General features: G+C 36.4%; 3 protein-coding genes and 1 long non-coding RNA gene across 5 annotated transcripts in view; 2 read left to right on the top strand and 2 right to left on the bottom strand.

The window, feature by feature from the left end:
* Nucleotides 1-388: 388 nt before the first annotated feature.
* Nucleotides 389-3,522, top strand: tmem130 (transmembrane protein 130). The gene is made up of 8 exons (XM_077739372.1): nt 389-503; nt 565-635; nt 699-870; nt 957-1,102; nt 1,619-1,703; nt 1,787-1,989; nt 2,843-2,949; nt 3,129-3,522. Exons 1-8 carry the CDS (start codon nt 496-498, stop codon nt 3,264-3,266), a joined length of 930 nt encoding a protein of 309 aa, XP_077595498.1. The 5' UTR covers nt 389-495; the 3' UTR covers nt 3,267-3,522.
* A 1,568-nt stretch (nt 3,523-5,090) lies between these two features.
* Nucleotides 5,091-9,241, bottom strand: nptx2b (neuronal pentraxin IIb). The gene is made up of 5 exons (XM_077739676.1): nt 8,533-9,241; nt 7,537-7,756; nt 6,508-6,752; nt 6,266-6,445; nt 5,091-6,017 (listed from the first exon to the last, which is right to left on the bottom strand). Exons 1-5 carry the CDS (start codon nt 8,986-8,988, stop codon nt 5,787-5,789), a joined length of 1,332 nt encoding a protein of 443 aa, XP_077595802.1. The 5' UTR covers nt 8,989-9,241; the 3' UTR covers nt 5,091-5,786.
* Nucleotides 9,242-11,944: 2,703 nt separating this feature from the next.
* The window catches only part of trrap (transformation/transcription domain-associated protein), a 57,161-nt gene continuing 49,208 nt past the window's right edge, over nt 11,945-19,897 (top strand). The window contains exons 1-14 of one of the 2 annotated variants that reach the window (XM_077738792.1): nt 11,945-12,146; nt 12,429-12,601; nt 14,013-14,062; nt 14,425-14,535; nt 14,616-14,720; nt 14,805-14,888; nt 15,425-15,481; nt 15,589-15,714; nt 15,952-16,029; nt 17,020-17,108; nt 17,591-17,687; nt 18,540-18,678; nt 19,205-19,283; nt 19,614-19,848. In XM_077738792.1, the coding sequence (XP_077594918.1) occupies nt 12,502-12,601; nt 14,013-14,062; nt 14,425-14,535; nt 14,616-14,720; nt 14,805-14,888; nt 15,425-15,481; nt 15,589-15,714; nt 15,952-16,029; nt 17,020-17,108; nt 17,591-17,687; nt 18,540-18,678; nt 19,205-19,283; nt 19,614-19,848 (1,350 nt within the window). In that variant the 5' untranslated portion in view covers nt 11,945-12,146; nt 12,429-12,501. The remainder of the gene's footprint in view (nt 12,147-12,428; nt 12,602-14,012; nt 14,063-14,424; nt 14,536-14,615; nt 14,721-14,804; nt 14,889-15,424; nt 15,482-15,588; nt 15,715-15,951; nt 16,030-17,019; nt 17,109-17,590; nt 17,688-18,539; nt 18,679-19,204; nt 19,284-19,613; nt 19,849-19,897) is intronic. The other variant, XM_077738793.1, reaches the window with a different exon arrangement.
* On the bottom strand, nt 17,423-19,835 carry LOC144211487 (uncharacterized). Its single transcript, XR_013329612.1, has 3 exons — nt 19,214-19,835; nt 18,543-18,668; nt 17,423-17,444 (listed from the first exon to the last, which is right to left on the bottom strand). It is a non-coding gene; the product is annotated as an uncharacterized LOC144211487 (long non-coding RNA).

Here is a 19,897-nt window from a genome sequence, read left to right on the forward strand (position 1 = left end):
TAAAATATAATATTTTACTATATTTCGCATTTTGACAGCAATTTAACATATAAAAAAGTCTTCAAAAAACCTTTAAAATAACTTCTATATACTCAATACTATTCTCAAATACCATCAAAATCATAAAAAGTTACCTTGTCCTTCTTCCATTTGATTTTAGCGCCACCATATGACAAAAATGTGACATTACCCCACTTTCCAAATGAAAATTAACAGTTTTACACCCTATTACCTGCAAAAAATACATAAAAAACATCCTACAAACCTTATCAGGGAAAAAACTTCATTAAATAAATACTCTAACTTTAACTTTTATGTCAAAATTGTCATACTTACTGCAAAGAACACATGACATGCAACTCATGGTAGCAATTTCAAGCTTCTGTCCAGCGTATCTGATTGGCTGTTGGGAATATCTACCAAAGACTCATATGTACTTTGTCTCTTCTCTCAGTAGTATTTCATGGGAATACTTTATTTTCCAGCTCACCAAACATGGAGAGGTAAACTCTTATCCATTGTATATGTTTTATATATTCCTTTAACTGGATTTTACTATTCCAGAAGACTGTTATTCCTCATTCTACGGTTATTCCTGGGTGTGGCAGAGTCTCCCGAACCTTTCACCGATTTGGGTACGTTGATTTTTAACTGTTTTAAGCGTACCTTAAAAACATATCATGTTTTTGTTCAAACAGAAAACATAGCCGGTAAGTTAATTTTCCACCAAATGGACGGAAACGCCACTTACGTAAGGAATACCGGAGAATTGGCAACGGATATCCCAACCCAGACTACATTTGAACTCTCTGATCCACATCGGAATTTCACCATGGCGAATTTCAGCTTCACGTGGGATTTAGGAAACGGGTACGAACCCTTTAACGAATGTTCCCTCTAATTTTTCGTTGGTCTGGGTTAGAAAAGCAACCTTGTTTTTATTTGGTGGTTTTTAGAGAGGTGATTCAAGGGACTGAGCCCGTTGTTCGATACCACTATGGCGCATCTGGGAATTACACACTTCGGCTGAAAATTGGGGTTCATGTCGCTCAATATGAACCGCCGTTAACTGGGATTTACTCCAAGGATATTCAAGTACTTGGTTTGTATTGTTTTTGGAATATGTTGGAGTTAATAACAGTTGTACTAAAAAATAATTGAAATTATTTATACTTTGTTCAATGGCATTAATGCTAATTGGGGTCTTAATTCTTTAAGGCCAGAAAATTACAATTATATTAAATTTTGGGCTTGGGGGAACCAAAAAATGAGCCAAAATGAAAAATATAATGTCTAAAAAATCTTTTTTTAAGTATCGGGGGAAAATATGTTGTCTGAAATATCATTTTTTAATGATTAGGGAACAATATAATGTCTGAAAAATCATTTTTAAATGATCAGAGAAAAAAATCATGTCTAAAAAATACTTTTTAAAAAATTATCAGGAAAAATATGTCTGAAAATCATTTTTAAGAGATCAGGGAAACAAAATACTACTATATTACACAAAACTGTATCAAATATTTGGTCAAATACGACTAAAAATCAGAAATTTGTGTATGAAGTCACTCTCTCTACACATTAATTATTTTTTGGAAAATTATTACTACATTTCCAGATGCCATCAAAAGTATTGAGTTAAAAGGCCCTTCGGATTATGAGATGTCCAAAAACACTGGTCTATCTTTCCATGTGGATGGGAGGTACAGTAAGTTTATGTCTCGTCGTCTTATTTCAACTCGGAAGAAAAAACTAAGTTATGTATTATTATTATTATTTCTCCCAGTCCGCCAATGTGGGTGTGCTGGAGCTTCATCCCCAACTGCGTACCCGACACAACCGGGGGTTGTACCCTGACCATGTTGTATGAGAACACCCTGTGGCTCAACCATACTTTCACTTCAGCCGGTGTTCACTGCTTGGACATCAGTGTACGCAATGATGTCAGCAAGCTGGAGACCTCCTTCAGTCTTTTTGTTAGGAAAAATAGTGAGTAAAACCCACACACATGCACGTTTTAGGGGGAAAAATACATTTTTGAAGAATTTAACGATAATGATAACACTTGTCTATAAGAAAAGATCTTTCTTGGATGAAAGTAGGGTATTTTTACTAAATTTGAGTCGCTAAAATGATAAAAAAGTGGTCAAAATATCAATTGTCTATAGTTTTTTTTAGATGTGGTATTGCGGAGATTGTTTTCTGTGACTCTAGCGACACTTGTGGTCAAAAGTGGTAGTGTTTTTTTGCAAAACAACAGCAAATTACTAAGTTTTGGTCGCTAAAAATTAAAATAATGTCAGTGTCAATTGGCTATATGTAGTTTTTTTTGATTCGGTATTGCGTTGATTTTTTCTGTGACTTTAGCGACACTTGTGGTCAAAAGTGGTAGTGTTTCGCATAATGACAAATTTCCGATTTCAAGAGGAAAGTTAATAAATCCTTGTTTTATGTGCTAGTTATGGGATTAACTGAAATGTTAGTCATAATTGATGGATTTAAAATAACAATATAGATTTATTTTGTACATTTTTTGTAGTAAGAGGTCATGGAAAAGGGTGGGATTTCCAATGTTTTGCTATGTCACGAGGTGTTTTGGATAAAAGGCTCAATTTTCTGCATAAATTCCAGAGGTAGAAACGACCAATCCAAAACGAAGGAATGCGTCCATATCGCCGACAAAAATCTAACACGCCTCCAAACGTTATCTTCACTCAATTGATTAGCGATTGTGCCAAAGCTTACCATTTTTAGACAAAAAATACAGTTGAGGAACAACAGTCGATGGGTGAAACTGTTGAAATTCTTCACCGATTATTATATGTTGTTTTTTTAATTCCAGACAACACAAATATGTTCTTCATCCTGTCCTGCGCCGCCATTTTGGTGACAACATTCTCCTTCATTACGGTCATTGCTTGTCATCCTCGATACCACAACAGATCTCAGGTACGACAACCAAAAAATTTTGCACCAAAAAACCCAAGTGATTTTCAATACTCATAACAATACACTACATTCAACACATTTTACAGATATTTTCAATATTTTAGAACCTATGGGATGAATTAGACCATACATTTTATCTGAAATAATTCCCTAAAAACCATTTTTGTTCATGTTTTTAGCTCACAGTTTCCAGCAATGCTATGTTCCTCAAAAAACCCACAAATGGCCAGGGCAGAATACTTTTCAACGTATCACGTGTTGAAAAAGAAGAGAAAGAACCATTGTGGGTGCCCAATGGGATGCAGTACTACACTTAAGTATATTCTCAAAAAGTTCGTTAATAAGGCGGAATTAGATCTTCAAAATATGCTAAATTGTTTTTGATATAATGTACATATTTCAAGGTACATATTCAATTCAATGCAATATTCCTAATGATGACAAAATCGTGTATCTATGACATTATTTGTGTAAAAAAACAATTAATTAGCAACCCACAGTGCTCAAGCTGAAGCTTATGAATTATTAATTATCAAAAAGGTGGCTTATAATGCACTCTGTGTTAAAAAAATGTAGCTATTGATCAGTAAAATCTGTTTTAATATTGTAATTGTTTGTATTTTTGCATTTGTTTTGCAAATAAAACGGAAAGATTAGCATTCCTTGTAAATGTCGATTTGATGACACGAAAAACGAACGATAATTGTTAAAAAATATAATAAAAGGTCATTGATAATAAGAAAAGAATATTTATGATTTTAATTGAGGATAGTTTGCCAGCTGTGATGAAAAATGGCGCAATTATTCAAGCGACATTCTAATGACAGCTTGTCCTCGCTCATTAATTATGCTGACATTCTTAATGAGCATGTCCTGATGGAGACACAGCGGGGGAGCTGCTGGTCGCTTGTTGCTAAGGTAATCTTCAACCTTGACCTCCACTTGTACCGAGTGTTAAAGTAGCCTAAGTAGTTATTCCGTATGCTACTGTATGTTTAGTCTAAAACACTTCAATTTTACTGTCTTTATGTCTAATGGTCATTAAATATTCATGTTAAAGTACTTCAACTAAAACTACAATTTATCTAACGAACAATTTAATAGCTTTTCGGTTAGAACTGACTAAAACACTTCATTTTCCAACTGAACGCATTTAATTGTCAATATTATTTCGCACCAATGATTTGCATCCAAATTGATTGAAACATTAATTAGACACTGACACATCTCATCTGTGGTAACGTCATGCCTTTAAAAAGTCTATCAATCCTCATTAGTGTTGTCATAGAGGGTTCAGGTTTTTTTTTTTTAATTAGAGACGATTTTCTAGTACAGTAATCCCTCAAATATCGCCGTTTTACGATATCGCTGTTTTTTGCTGGGATAAATTTTTTTTCTTAATTTAAATGTTTTTGTAAGTTCATAAAAATGTAAAAATCCATGCTGAAACGTGGAAGCCACTCCCCTTTCCTATAGTAAAAAAAATATATATATAAATATATTTTTTTAAATTGGAATGACCCTTTTTCGCTATTTTTTGCTTATCACTACCCTACCTGATCCACATAAACCGCAATAACCGAGGTATTACTGCATATATCAACCACTAACTACAAAAAAAACCCAATAAAATCCAGTTTATACAAGTAAATCAAACCCAAATTAACTATTTTATTGCTAAAAAGAACCCGCACAACCACCACCATCAAGCCATGCCACCGTTGACCTTTTGGCCTCTCCTTCTTTTAAGCGTCGCTAATGCCACCCGTGCCACCTGCTGTCGTCCTGAAGCCAGGTCAGCTCACTTAAAAGATCCCACTCAGCTGACGATATATACTACTTATGTCACACCCACGTATCTTATTGTACCTGACATTTACCACTAACTAATGAATTTAAACACAGCGTAAACGCGTGGGTGAGCCATATGCTTAAACACAGTCCTTTATTTTCCGATTCTATGACTCACCACAAATAAGCTTAGAAATTTCCTCAACCTGTTCCCTAGAAAATACCCTGAATTTTTTTTTTAAAAGAAAAATAGCTACTTTGTGCAACACTAATATTTTAGCATTGATAAGCAGTTATTTTATTAGTCTTAACCCCCCAAAAAAATACAAATCTCTTTTTAAATTGCACATTTAATATCAAATACATTTTAAATACATACAAAATGGCACTTGAGTCCCTACAAAGGCCACACGAACAATTATGTAGCATAAAAGTGCAAAAAAAGCTACACATTTTGATAAAACACTTGCAGGTACTTACACTACTACAACACATACACATGTATGTATATTAAAAGTAGACCTCCATTGTTCTTATACTAACAATAATAAATACTATCCATACAATAACAGTGTTTTTTAACAATAAACCAGTCCGCCATGAACAAAATTCAATGGAAAAGGCAAGGGAGGAAAGCACTGTGTTAAAATTGACCGTCTAATAGCAAGCTTAATGCGCTTTTATTGATATTTTATTTCTTTTTATTCCTCCCAAAGAGCGACTTTCCGTACTAATGACGTCAGGATACGCCATGTGATTGATTTTGGCTCCAAGCCGATTTCCCCCGTTAAGCAATAGACATAACATTAGCCAGACCTTGGAGATAATCTCCTATCCGACTCTCTCTTGGACGGCACGCAACGGCGACTCACATGTCAGGACGAGTCCGGCTCTGTCCGATTGGCGGCGTGGATCTACAATCTACTCATTCCACACCCAAAAAAATGAAGCTAAATACTTTACGGTTATTTTGCAACATGAGCTTTTCACAGTTTAAAGAGGGAAAAAAAACAAAAATGGTCGGACATAGTGGCTAAGGCAGACTCTTAGTTATTAGGCAGCCTCTCTTGACACATTTCCAAGGGTCTCTTAAAGGCCCCCCGCCCAAATACCTCCACATTCGCCGCGAGCCACGAAATCACGTTACCCGGCAAATACGAGGTGCAGTTAGCCATGGACTGGATCTCAGCTGGTTTCAGAAGACGATCCCAGACGTTGACTTGACTCAGTTCGCCCACAAAGGCCTGTCCGGCGTCAAAGCGTCCTCCGACGACATCCTGGAGACGTTTTAACGGATTATTAGCGACAAGCTGAATTTGGTATGAGATTTTTTATATCTATTAGGACCGGACAGCCGTTTCTGACCATCATACAAAAATTCAACTCTCTACGTTGCACGGTTTGGACAAACGTAGCGAGAGAATCTTAACATACACCCATGAATAACTCTTTATAAGGATTATGGATAAAATTCCTGTTATTTATACATAAAACCCAATAAATAGAGCCGTAAATGTTAAAATACCTGCTCTTGGCCCAGGATGATAACCCCTCCCGGTTTAATGGGGTGCCACGCTGCCAAGTTGTCTCCGCCCCCTTGCTTTTCTCCGTCCTGAAAGGCCTCCCACTGACCATCCCTGGTGGTCCAGCTGATGCAGATGTGGTGCCACCTTCCGTCACGCACGTCCAAGGGCAGTTGCGCTACCTAGAACGTCAAATCCCGTTACGATAACGGCCATTTTACGGGGAGAAGCGGCGATGGCTCACCTTATCGTTGATGAGCAATTCCATGGGGTTGTTTCCCCACTCAATCAGCACAATCTCGTTGGCCTGCCCGGGCACGCCGTAGGAGAAGGGCGTCCCGATGCCCGGCGTGGCGCGGGACTTGATCCACATGCAGAGGGTGAAGGCGTACATCTCCGGGAGGCTCTCGGTCACGCGGCCAAACAGGTAGTTTGTACGCTGGGGGAGACAGAGCTTGAACTGCTCGGCGGACTTGTAGTCTTCCCCTCCTGCATTTGGGGAAGGGAGATGCCATCAATACTTGTGCCTACTTACATATGTTGCCTACTTACATATGTTGCCTACTTACATATGTTGCCTACTTACATATGTTGACTACTTACATATGTTGCCTACTTACATATGTTGCCTACTTACATATGTTGCCTACTTACATATGTTGCCTACTTACATATGTTGCCTACTTATATATGTTGCCTACTTACATATGTTGCCTACTTACATATGCTGCCTACTTACATATGCTGCCTACTTACATTTGCTGCCTACTTACATATGCTGGCTACTTACATATGTTGACTACTTACATATGCTGCCTACTTATATATGTTGCCTACTTACATATGTTGCCTACTTATATATGTTGACTACTACTTAATTATTATGCAGACGACTTATATATGTTGACTACTACTTAACTATTATGCAGACTACTTATATATGCTGACTACTACTTAATTATTATGCTGACTACTTATATATCTTGACTACTCCAAAATTATTATGTTAACAATTTATATAGTGATAATTTATTCATTAATTATGTATCTGTTCTATTATTTGTTGTTGTTTGTGCACTTCCTGACTTATTTATGTTGTTGACAACTTATTCTTTGATTATCCATGCACATATTTATTAGTTATTGTTATTATTTGTTGATTCTTTATTTGTGTGTTGGTTTTATAGTTGTTATCTGTGCACTTTGTGGAGAAAGCATTAAATCGCATTCAATTTCAATGTGTTTTAGAGGAGGATGTGGCCACGGACTTTACCTTTCTCCAGCTCGCTTATCCTATCCACCAGCTCGTTGAGCGTATTTTCCGTCTTGAGCTGGTACTCGGCGGTGACGTTGGTCAGCACGCTCTTCTCCTCCTCCAGGTTGTCCACTTTCCTGAGGAGCTGCTTTTCCAGTTCCACCAAGCGACGCTGCAGCAATTCGCGGAGCTCGCTGGGAAACGGCGCGCCAGATAGGTTGGCCCGCAGCTGCTGTTGCTAAACAGGGATAAGCAGGAAGTGAACGCAGGTGATTTCGGACGTTGGACGGCGGGGATGCTTTCCACGGCGCCGCGGGATTCCCAGTACATGTCTGACTTGTTTACAAATGGAAGAATTGAGAGCTGGAGCACCATTTCTCAAGCACTTGTTATTTTGCTAGTGGGTATCTGGCAGTATGACTTTGGAAAAATGAAATACTTTAAGTACTATACTCTCAAAATTGGATTTGTAATAGGTGTTTTATGGCATCAGTCCTAGATTTTTATTTTTAGGGAACTGGTGACTATTTTTTTAATTTACACAATCCAATTTGACATATTGCATCTATTATATATATTTTTTTATTTGATTTTTAACTTTAGCTTTTACTGCCATATGATTGGAATAAAAGCCCTGAATATTCAGCTTTTTATAGATCTAAAACAAAGTTTATTTTAGCCTTTTTAATATATTTTTAGATCTAAAATAATTTTTGAACCAAAAACACAGAAAAAATGATTAAAAAATGACAATTATTAAATTAAAAAAGGGAAAAATGCGCAAATCTAATATACATATATACTCTTCATTTTCATTTCATCCTAAAACAGAAAGTCCACACTCATAATTGACTTTCCCGGACCACAAAAAATGATGCGAAGGACCAGATTTGGCCCCCGGGCCTCCACTTTGACACACGAATGAAAAATACTGAATTTACCTCCATTTTCAGGTTGTTTCTAATCAATTTTCTGAATAAAAACAACTTTTCCACATAAAAACTGATCACTAACCTCCAAGTTCTCCAGCCGGTCCTTCAGCCCTTGCATGGTTTTCCCCAGATTGTCCACAGTATCATTGGGGTCCCTTGGCACGTCCCCCATTGTATTTTGCTTGACTTGTCCCCCCCACAAAGCCCCCTTTTCATACTTTCTATCATCAGTACTTGACCCACAGAGGGATAATTTAGTTGTCAGCTCATTAATAGTAACCAATTGCTTGGAAATACTCTCTTTCTGCATCACGATGGTCTCCCGGAGCTGCATGACGGTGTTACGGAGCTCCTCTTCCTGTCCTCCCCCGCCAACAGCACCGATTTCGGGCAACAGAGTCACCGGACACCCGCTGTCTCCAACCAGTGGAACCGCTCGGCAAATATACCGTTTTCCATCATCGGCTTGTCCGCTGGCTCGATGTCGACACCCCGGGGTGCATAACATAAGCAAAAAAGTAGTTAAAAGAGAAAACATACCTGAAAATGACGTTGATTTACGCTTAAAATCGGAAAAAAACGGACTAAAGACTTTACCAAGCCATGCGTAAATAAAAACAAAATCGGGTTTACGCACGGTTAAGATTCGGAAATAGAACGTTAATTATGGAAAAAGGGATGATGAATGTGTGAAATATCAAGAGTTAAAAGCCGTTGTAGGAAAATGTGGGTTATTTTGCGGAGCGATGACTATTCCTGAACAAGGTGTTTGTTCCTGATCTGACACTTCCTCTTTAGGGAAAGAGGATTACCCCCAAAAAGGTGTCTCCACAAGGACTGTGATTGGCTGTAGTAGCTTGACGTCACGAGTCCTTTGGCTCACACCTTCATTTTTTCATTTATTCTTTTTTAGCCTTGAGTTAAAGAGTAATTATAGGCATTTCAGCACGCCAAATGCTGGACAGCGCACCAACCTCACATGTCTAGCATCATGGGTTCAAATCCAGGTCATGTCTAACTCTGTGGAGTTTGTATGTTGTTCCCTGGCCTGTGTGGGTTTCCTCTGGGTACTCCAGTTTCCTCCTACATTCCAAAAAAATGCATGGCAACCTTATTGGACACTATAAAATTGTATAAGTGTGACCAGGAATGGTCCTGGGATTGGCTGACCACCGATTCAGGTCCGGAGACATCTTGGGATTGGCTCCAGCACCCCCAAAACCTCTATGGATTTAGTAAACAATCTTTTGTGAGTTCTAGGGTTGAGGGTTTGAACCCAGGTCGGTTCTCTTGTGTGGAATTTTGATGTTTTCTCCAGGTTTGTGTAGGTTTTCCATGGGTACATCCCCAAAAACATTGTCCCTACATTGGCTGATCATGGATTTAGGCTCTAGCACCCCCTGCAAACCATGTGAGGATAAATAGCTCAGAAAATAAATGAATGAATGAATTACCTTAAGAAATATGAAACAAATAACAACCAAAAACTGATTGGATGGTTACCAATTCAAAGATGTCCACCTTTTGGGGTTTGAAGTTAGCTCCAGCACCCCCAGGGATCCTTGTGAGGATGACATGTTCAGAAAATGAATGGATTAACTCTTGGAATATGAAATAAAGGACAGTGAGAATTTAGGCAATAATAGTGATAGCTTAAAAAACATAAAAAAACGTGTTAGTACTATCATATGAATATTTATTGAAGTATTTGTCGCTCTAGCTATTAAAGCATGATACTGAGGACAAATGAGGATGGCAGTACGTCAACAATTAGCATCAGCTGTCTCCCCTGGTTGCGAAAGGTCAATAAATCCTGGTGGGAAGACTGGAAGACAAACTGCTGAGCCCAGAACAGCATCTCTAAATGAAATAGTCCCTCAATAACATCATATTTATGCACTTAGAAGTACTTTGCTCATGTATTAGCAAATTGCTAAGAATCCTTATATGGTTCACATACAAAAAAAGTGGTTTATTTGTCATGGATTCCAATAAAAATGGAATAGTTGGTGAATGAATGAAGAATTCTCAATTCTAGTTTAATACTGAATCTTTTTAATATGTAATACTAGCACTAAAACAATTCCTTGCAACATTGCCCACAAAATAAATTAAAAAAAATACATTATGGTCATTCTAGGCTTCTCATGAAACAAAAATCTTTTTTTATGCCCACCATGAAAGGAAAAAGCTGCCTGAATAGGTTTTCAGTGTATTATGAATCATTCTGTATACTGGAGAGTGCACTTCTCTCTCTATGTATGATCAAAATGAACAAAAAAGGTGGTCACCTGGTTACAACAACAAAAAAACACCAGTCTAATGGACAGGCAACTCGTCTTTTATAGATGGAGTAATGCAGTTTTTAATCACATAAAAAGACAAAACAACATTCTCAGTATGTTTTAGCAATGGTGTCAATTATCATCCAAATTGTGTGACATTTTTTAAAGGAATATTGTGTTCAGTAGCTTCTCAGCAGGGCTTTAAATGACAGACAATTGCTAATTAAAGACCACCAGCTAGAAAGGATGAGGGCAGATGGACTGGAAGATAAATCAAGACTTCATTATTGTCCCTGCTGTTACCGAGACACTTTATTTTTTATTTTTTTTGTCCATTGGCCTTGCTAAAAGAATGTTTTCACTGTTAGTGAAGTAGCACCACAGGAAATAAGAAAATATAGTCCCAATGTTTTGAAAGATAACAAAGGTAGGAGTTTTAAATTGCAATTTGCATACAAAAAAAGCTAATTTTAATGGGTGAGGGTTTGGTTGGGGTTAGGGTTGCACTAAGTACACAGTGACACGGGTACACAGGGAAAAATAATTCAAAATATATGCAAAAGTTTATCTCAAAATGCAAGTAAATATGGATTAATCCCACTCAGAGCCATTCAATGTTTAAAATCAAAGCAAATTCACTTTAATTTGGAAACATTAATCTCTTATGATTAGTATAAGAATGTTACTTAATATTGTTGTTACAAGAACATTGATACTACAAAGTATACATTTGATATGATCAATTTCGCGTCCACATATAGTTTTGTCTTTTCCCAGCCACCGTAGACGCAACACAGACCATCGAAAACGATGGTCATACACCGCCCTCCTGCAAGAATTGTCTCCTTACGCTTGCACTAGAAAAGCATTCATTGCTCAATAACATTCCCGGAATGCACTAAATTACCACAATTAGAATACATTACCAACAAAATCATCCATAACATTTACATTTGTGGTGAAAATACATTAAAACTGAACGATTGGTGCACGACACGCGGAAGGATATTGTTCACATCCATGCTCCCAAGAAGAAGAGTACTAGCGCGGCGGTTGCTTGCTAGCTGCACGCTCCTTATGTTGGACTAGGTAAGACTATTACTTGTTTACTATAGTGTTGATATGCTTGCATCACATGATTCTTTTATTTCCGATAGTCTTAAATGCATCTTTTTGGATGCTCCTTAATAGTGTGCACGCGTTGGGAAAATACAAACATTTTTCTTCCTACTGATGGACAAAATCCGTTTCTCTTTTGTTTTTTAGACGCTAATTTATAGGTCATCAGGCTTAAAAAAACATTTTGGCACAATCAGCATTTATATCCGATCGATAAAGTGCCACATAGTTGATGCATTTACCCGAACACGTCGTATGCTGTGCTAAAAGTTCCGCGAAGGTATCCTTGCAGGTATTTGTTATATTTAACCACTTATAAACATTGCGATCGGTCATATTTATGGCTTTGAAGAAAGTATAAAGTCTTAGATTCACTATTTTTCATCTTTTGGAGCTTTATTGCGTTTTAATGTATAGGATTGTGGATCAAATGTTTGAATATAGGCCACTGATCGCGTCCATAATCGAGTTAACGCCATATTTTACTGTGTATTACTATGTAATTTTATTTTATAACATTTCTTCCTGCTTTCTTGAGTTTAATACATATTTTTTTGTCTTTTCTTTGCAACAGTGATGAAAATATGAGGGCCCACTGAGATCTACCGCTTTTCCCAACCCTGTCCCAGTCTTCCCAGTTGCACGCAATGGCTTTTGGACCAGCTCCCAGTCCAACTGTGGTGGACCAAACCACACTGATGAAGAAATACCTGCAATTCGTGGCAGCGCTCACTGATGCCAACACACGTAAGTCACTTCATTTGTTGTTTTTAGACTGAAAAAGTTAGGCCAGGGGTGGGGAACTTATGGCTCGGGAGCCGTATGCGGTTGCATATGGCTGTGAGTTTCAAATATGATGACGGAGCGGAGTCCCAAACAAACCAATAGGAGCATCACACTGTGGTATTAACCATTAGTCTCTTCTGCATGAATACTCTCATTGATTCTCATTGATTCTCATTGATTCTCATTGGTTCTCATTGATTCTCATTGATTCTCATTGATTCTCATTGATTCTCATTGATTCTCATTGATTCTCATTGATTCTCATTGATTCTCATTGATTCTCATTGATTCTCATTGATTCTCATTGATTCTCATTGATTCTCATTGATTCTCATTGATTCTCATTGATTCTCATTGATTCTCATTGATTCTCATTGATTCTCATTGATTCTCATTGATTCCCATTGATTCTCATTGATTCTCATTGATTCTCATTGATTCTCATTGATTCTCATTGCATCTCATTGCATCTCATTGAATCTCATTGAATCTCATTGAATCTCATTGCATCTCATTGCATCTCATTGCATCTCATTGCATCTCATTGCATCTCATTGCATCTCATTGAATCTCATTGAATCTCATTGAATCTCCTGGAATCTCCTGGAATCTCCTGGAATCTCCTGGAATCTCCTGGAATCTCCTGGAATCTCCTGGATTCTCCTGGATTCTCATTGATTCTCATTGATTCTAAAAATTCATGTTGATTCTCCATGATTCTCCATGATTCTCCATGATTCTCCATGATTCTCCATGATTCTCCATGATTCTCCATGATTCTCCATGATTCTCCATGATTCTCCATGATTCTCCATGATTCTCCATGATTCTCCATGATTCTCCATGATTCTCCATGATTCTCCATGATTCTCCATGATTCTCCATGATTCTCCATGATTCTCCATGATTCTCCATGATTCTCCTTGATTCTCCATGATTCTCCATGATTCTCCATGATTCTCCATGATTCTCCATGATTCTCCATGATTCTCCATGATTCTCCATGATTCTCCAAGATTCTCATTGATTCTCATTGATTCTCATTGATAAATGAAAATATGAATTGTTTATGACTCTCTCTGCCAAAGAGGTTCCCGACCCCTGGGTTAGCCACAATATTTTTTTTGGTAGCATTGGAGATGTGATGAGAGCGATACGCTTTAGTCCAGTTAAAGGTACATGCATGTGGGTGTGCATCTTTGGGTAAAAGTTTGGGTGTATGTGTGAATGAGTGAGTGTACCTTTTTAAACAAACTGGCGATGAAAGCTAAACTGATAAGATCTGAGAATCTCTGCTCGACACACAACTACATTTACGGTAAACTTTTCTCAAAAAATGTGATTAACAATTGACTTGTATGTCAAAATTCAGCCGATGAAACCAAGCTCAAGATGATGCAAGAAGTCAGTGAGAACTTTGAGGTGAGTTCCCCCCAAAAAAACAGATTTTTATCCATTTATTTGACTTCAATCGTCAAAAATAAATACATTTTAGCATCAATCTAATTATTTGTTTTGACCCTAAAATAATGCCTAGTTTATTTAAGGGACTGCAATTTTTTTGTCAAACTGACTTCACATTTCTGCAAAAAATATTCATAAGTGGCTTTTGAAAATAATAAAAAATCAGATAAAACATTTTTTGTAAACCAGCCTAATTGGATATAATATGATACTATGTAAAATATTTTTTATCTGGCTTATAGCTATGATATTGGACTCTAATATTTTCAATGCAGTGTTTATAACTTTTATACATTTTTGTTTGTATTTTATTTTGACAGAATGTAACATCCTCGCCTCAGTACTCCACTTTTTTGGAACACATAATCCCTCGCTTCCTCACCTTTCTTCAAGACGGAGAAGTACAATTTCTACAAGAAAAGCCAACACAGGTTTGTGGATAAGCAGTAGTCAATGCGTAATGCATTACAGATGTACATTTTCAAAATAAAAGCATGTTTTATCCCCTTAGCAATTGCGGAAGCTGGTGTTAGAAATCATCCACCGCATTCCTACCAACGAACACTTAAGACAGCACACCAAAAACATCCTCTCGGTTATGTTTCGCTTCTTGGAGGTAAAGTTTCTTGGAAATTCAAAATAAAATGAGTTTTTGATGTAGTTTGATTGGAGCGCTTTTGTTTTGAAATTTCTCTTTCAGATTGAAAACGAGGAGAATGTCCTGATATGTCTTCGGATTATTATTGAACTGCATAAACAATTCCGGCCGCAAATTTCACAGGAGGTGAGAATATGTTATTATTTATGAAATATGTTATTATACTTTTTAAAATTAGGAAATGTTATTGTGATTATCGCATTATTTGGGGATTTTTTTCAAGGGAAAATAAGAGTAATGAAAGGACTATTTTTCATAATAAATATATAATATCATTTAATTTTATGTTCTTTTATATTAAATAGGACAAAGTATATTTGTACTCGTACAATAGTATTTTGTGTTTTTGCTAGTGGGAAATTGAAAATCATATTCCTAAACCTTAAACATAATATGCACCATTTTTAAAATAAGAGTATTTTAAGGACTATTTTCAAATATTAAATTCATAACATATTGTAGAATTATTAAATAGGACAAACTATAGTTGTACTTTCATAATAGTATTTTTATGATAGTGTTGTTTTTATGATAGTGTTGTACACAGTGGAAAGTTGAAATTCATAATATTAAATAATATCGCCATTTTCCCATTTTTATATATCATATATGTATAAATATATTCGTAATATTGTTCTAAACCTTTAACATTATTATTTCAGATTCACCACTTTCTGGATTTTGTCAAGCAGATTTACAAAGAACTCCCTAAAGTAGTCGTAAGTTTCTTTGGTGTTTTTCCATCTTTTTCATTTTCTCATACCTCTTAATTTTAATATTTCATACCGCACCAAAACATCTTTTTGTGTGTCTTTTTGCACTCTAGGCTCGCTATTTTGAAAACCCTCAGGTGATCGCCGAGAACACGGTGCCCTCTCCGGAAATGGTCGGAATGATCACCTCAGTTTTGGTGAAAACTGCACCCGAGAGAGAAGACAGTGAAACACGAACGGTAAAATATGAATTTTATCAAATTCATCACTTACCACTTTCAAGCAATGGGTGGTGCCAGAGCTCCACATTTAACTTGAAACATTACTACAGAAAACACATCAAGTGTATACTTGAATGATACCATTCCACATTATTCCATTTTGTTGATATGTATCGTATTTAGTCCATAAAATTACATATGTATTATGACTTTTTCCATAAAGCATTAACATTTTTATTTTTGTCTTTCCTCTAGCATACTATCATCCCAAGAGGATCTTTGTCTCTAAAAGTGTTAGCAGAACTGCCACTCATCGTGGTTCTCATGTATCAGGTGAGAGACATCTTTAAAAAGGAGCAGAATATTGGGAGAATATATAGTGGTACTTTGAGATATGAGCTTAATTTGTTACGGAGCTGGGCTTGTATGTTGGGGGGACTTTTTGCATCGCAGCGTGCAAAATTTTACTCGTATCTCAAGATAAATATTTGCTCAAAATTGTACTCGTATTTCAAGATAAATATTGGTTCAAAATTATGCTCGTATCTCAAGATAAATACTTGCTCAAAATTTATCTCAAGATAAATAATTGCTCAAAATTGTACTCGTATCTCAAGATAAATACTTGCTCAAAATGTATCTTCTATCTCAAGACAAATACTTGCTCAAAATTATACTCGTATCAAGATAAAAACTTGCTCTAAATTTGACTCGTATCTCAAAATAACAACTTGCTCAAAATTATACTCCTTTCTCAAGATAAATATTGGCTCAAAATTTTACTCGTATCTCAAGATAAATGTATCTCGTATCTCAAGACAAATACTTGCTCAAAATTGTACTCCTATCTCAAGATAAATACTCGCTCAAAATTTATCTCGTATCTCAAGATAAATACTTGCTCAAAATTTAACAAAATAAATACTTGCTCTAAATTTATCAAGATAAATACTTGCTCAAAATTTATCTCAAGCTAAATACTTGCTCAAAATTTCACTCGTATCTCAAGACAAACACTTGCTCAAAATTGTACCCTTATCTCAAATTCGTCATACGTCGAGGTACCACTATACTGCATTTTTTAAAACTTAAATTTGTTTTCTTACTGGAGACAGATGGTATGTTACAAAGTACTTTATATTTAACTCATTTCCATTTTTTTTGCATGATTAAAGTTAGGAAGCGTGTTACCTCGAGTTTATGAATTCCCATTCCCCACAAGTACAGATGAATCCTCCAATGAAATCCTCTCCTATTTAATTACATTCCAATCATTTTGTTTTCCCACTTTTTGCACTCATTTTTGTGTCTACTCCCCTGCAGCTCTACAAACTGAACATTCACAACGTGGTGTCAGAGTTTGTACCCCTCATCATGAGTACCATCATGCTGCAGGTTTCTCCACAAGCCAGGTAACCCAATCCAAGTCAATTCATTTTCATTTTATAGCCCCTTTTCCAATCAAATTGGACACACTTTTTTAATAGGATAGTATCCCCAACAACCTCCTCTACATTACTTCTTCCCAGCAGCTTATTTTTTTCCGTTTTTTTCCACCCGACGTGTCTCTAAAGCGGCTTTCGTTCCATTTAGAGACGTTAAAATAGTAGAAATTGGCTTAGCGGGAGGTGAAATTTGAGTGCGAGCTTGTATTAGAATTGCCGAGTAGGAAATAGGGAAAGGAAATGGAGCAGAGTTAATTAAGGAAAACAAACCTGAGGACTCTCTGGCAGGTATGGAGAAAGTTTCTAGGGGGAGGAACAGATGCCAGACGTAAATGAAAAAGCTTGAAAAAAGCAGTGGAAGGAGAAAAAATGGAGTTCTACATTTCATACTTGGTTAATTGTCACCTACTGGAGCTAACTAAATAAGTTTTTTGTGTGTTTTTTTGCAGGCAACTCAAGCTTTATAACAAGGAGCTTTATGCGGATTTTATTGCAGCTCAGATCAAAACGCTTTCGTTTCTGGCTTATATTATTCGGATTTATCAGGTATGAATGGTTTTGGTTTTTGGGGGTGTTTATGGGGGGGTTTTGTTTGGGGGAAAAATTGGACATGGGTTAACTGTAGTGGATGTTTTTAAAAAATATGGTATGTTTAAAAATAATCAATTTGAATACCTCTTGGTGATGGATACATTAAAATGTGTAGTTGGTATGCTAACAAGAAATTTTTTACAGACTTTCAAATAATCGTAAGCAACGATAAAAAAATATTATTAAGCAATTATTTATTATTTTTATGACAACTTTTATTATTATTGTCATGACAACCTGTTTATTTTATTATTGTTACAACAATTTGTTTATTATTATTATGACAACTTTTTCATTATTATTATGACAACTGTTGTTATTATTATGACATTTTTTATTATTATTATGAAAACCCTTCAAATTTTTATTATGACAATTTTTAAAATTATTATTACTATGACAACTTTTCTCATTTCAAGTTAGAGGGCGAGTTCGAAAACCTGAATATGGTTGGTGATAACTACATAACACTAAAAATGAATAAAGGGAATATTATTGCAGCATATATTTTGAATGAAACAAAAGATGATACTTGAGTATATTCAACTCAAATTTGCAGGGTTGGTCTTTGATAGGATGTAAAAAAGGCCTCAAATATGCCGACACTTTGAATATGGTAGCTTAGGCGAATTCATACTGTTCCTCTAGTGTACTAAACATACTAAAAACATTTTTATTTTCTTACATAATATTTGTTTTTAAAGTGAGACACAGAGTAAACTCCTCCCACTCATATTTAGGCTTTTTGCAAGATTGTGTGCTTCTTACTCTAATCATATATGTGTGTGTATTTGTGTACTTTTTCAGGACCTGGTAGGAAAGTATTCCCAGCAGATGGTAAAGGGCATGTTACAGCTGCTCACTAACTGCCCCTCGGAGACGGCTCACCTCCGCAAGGAGCTGCTTATCGCCGCCAAGCACATTCTCACAACGGACCTTCGCAGTCGTACGTCCATTTGCATGCAAAAAAAAAGGATCATTATTATTATTATTTGTGTGTATATAGTTTGATCTTGTTTCTTTTCAAAAATATTTTTTTCTTCGACAGTAGATCTATGCATCCTTATATTTTTCGGGGTATAAGACGCATTAGTCAACTAATATACAATATAGTTGTTAAAAATTAGATATTATTCACCTTAAAGTATAAGTTGCATTTTTGGGAGGGTATTGTTGTTAATTTGGTTAAAAAATAAGAACAAATGTTGAAGTAACAATAGTGAAATACAGGTTAAATATAATCCAAATCTTGGATCCAAGATGGTGTCTCTTATGGATGCAGTGGTTCTTTGCTCTCCAATTTGTTGTTTTGTTTTCTCAGTTTTATCATTATTGACATGACTATTTTTATAGTTTTATATTATGTTTTTACTGGGAAAACACACTTTGTGGAGTATTTATGAAAAAGCGCGACTTATAGTCCACATAATACAGTAATGAGAATGTATTTGTTTTTGTTTTTATTGTTGCAGAGTTCATACCTTGCATGGATAAACTTTTTGACGAATCCATCCTGATTGGCTCCGGCTACACGGCTCGAGAGACTCTTCGGTAAGTTACGCTTCTCTCTTTCAATCATCTCTTGGTTGGCAGAGGACGAGTCCAACCGTTGGGAGTCCGGTGCATATTAACGAAGCCCATCACAAATCCCCTTGTCCAAATGTCATGTAGCGTTCCCCTACATCACTCCTCCCTCCCACGGGCACTTATTTCAACGGTCAATTTTCAAACGTCTCTAACCTGAGACACACGGGAGTCGTTCCTTCACAGTTACTTCACACAACTCTTATTATCATTATTTTTTGAATGCCTTTAACATTTACCCTTTGGCTCTTGCCATTTTTGGTCATATCCACCAATAATTTACCCCTCTCTTTTCAGACCTTTGGCCTACAGCACTCTCGCCGACCTGGTTCACCACGTTCGCCAAAACCTCCCCTTAACGGATCTGTCCTTAGCCGTGCAGCTCTTCGCCAAGAACATCGATGATGAGTCGCTCCCTAGTAATATTCAGACTATGTCCTGTAAGCTGTTACTCAACCTGGTGGACTGCATTCGCTCTAAGTCGGAGCAGGAGAATGGCAATGGGCGGGATATCCTCATGAGGATGTTGGAGGTAATGAGGTTTGGGCTTTTTAGATTAGGGATTAGAACTTACTCACTTT

The sequence above is a fragment of the Stigmatopora nigra genome, chromosome 18 (assembly GCF_051989575.1).
Source record: "Stigmatopora nigra isolate UIUO_SnigA chromosome 18, RoL_Snig_1.1, whole genome shotgun sequence".
NCBI classification, from domain to species: domain Eukaryota; kingdom Metazoa; phylum Chordata; class Actinopteri; order Syngnathiformes; family Syngnathidae; genus Stigmatopora; species Stigmatopora nigra.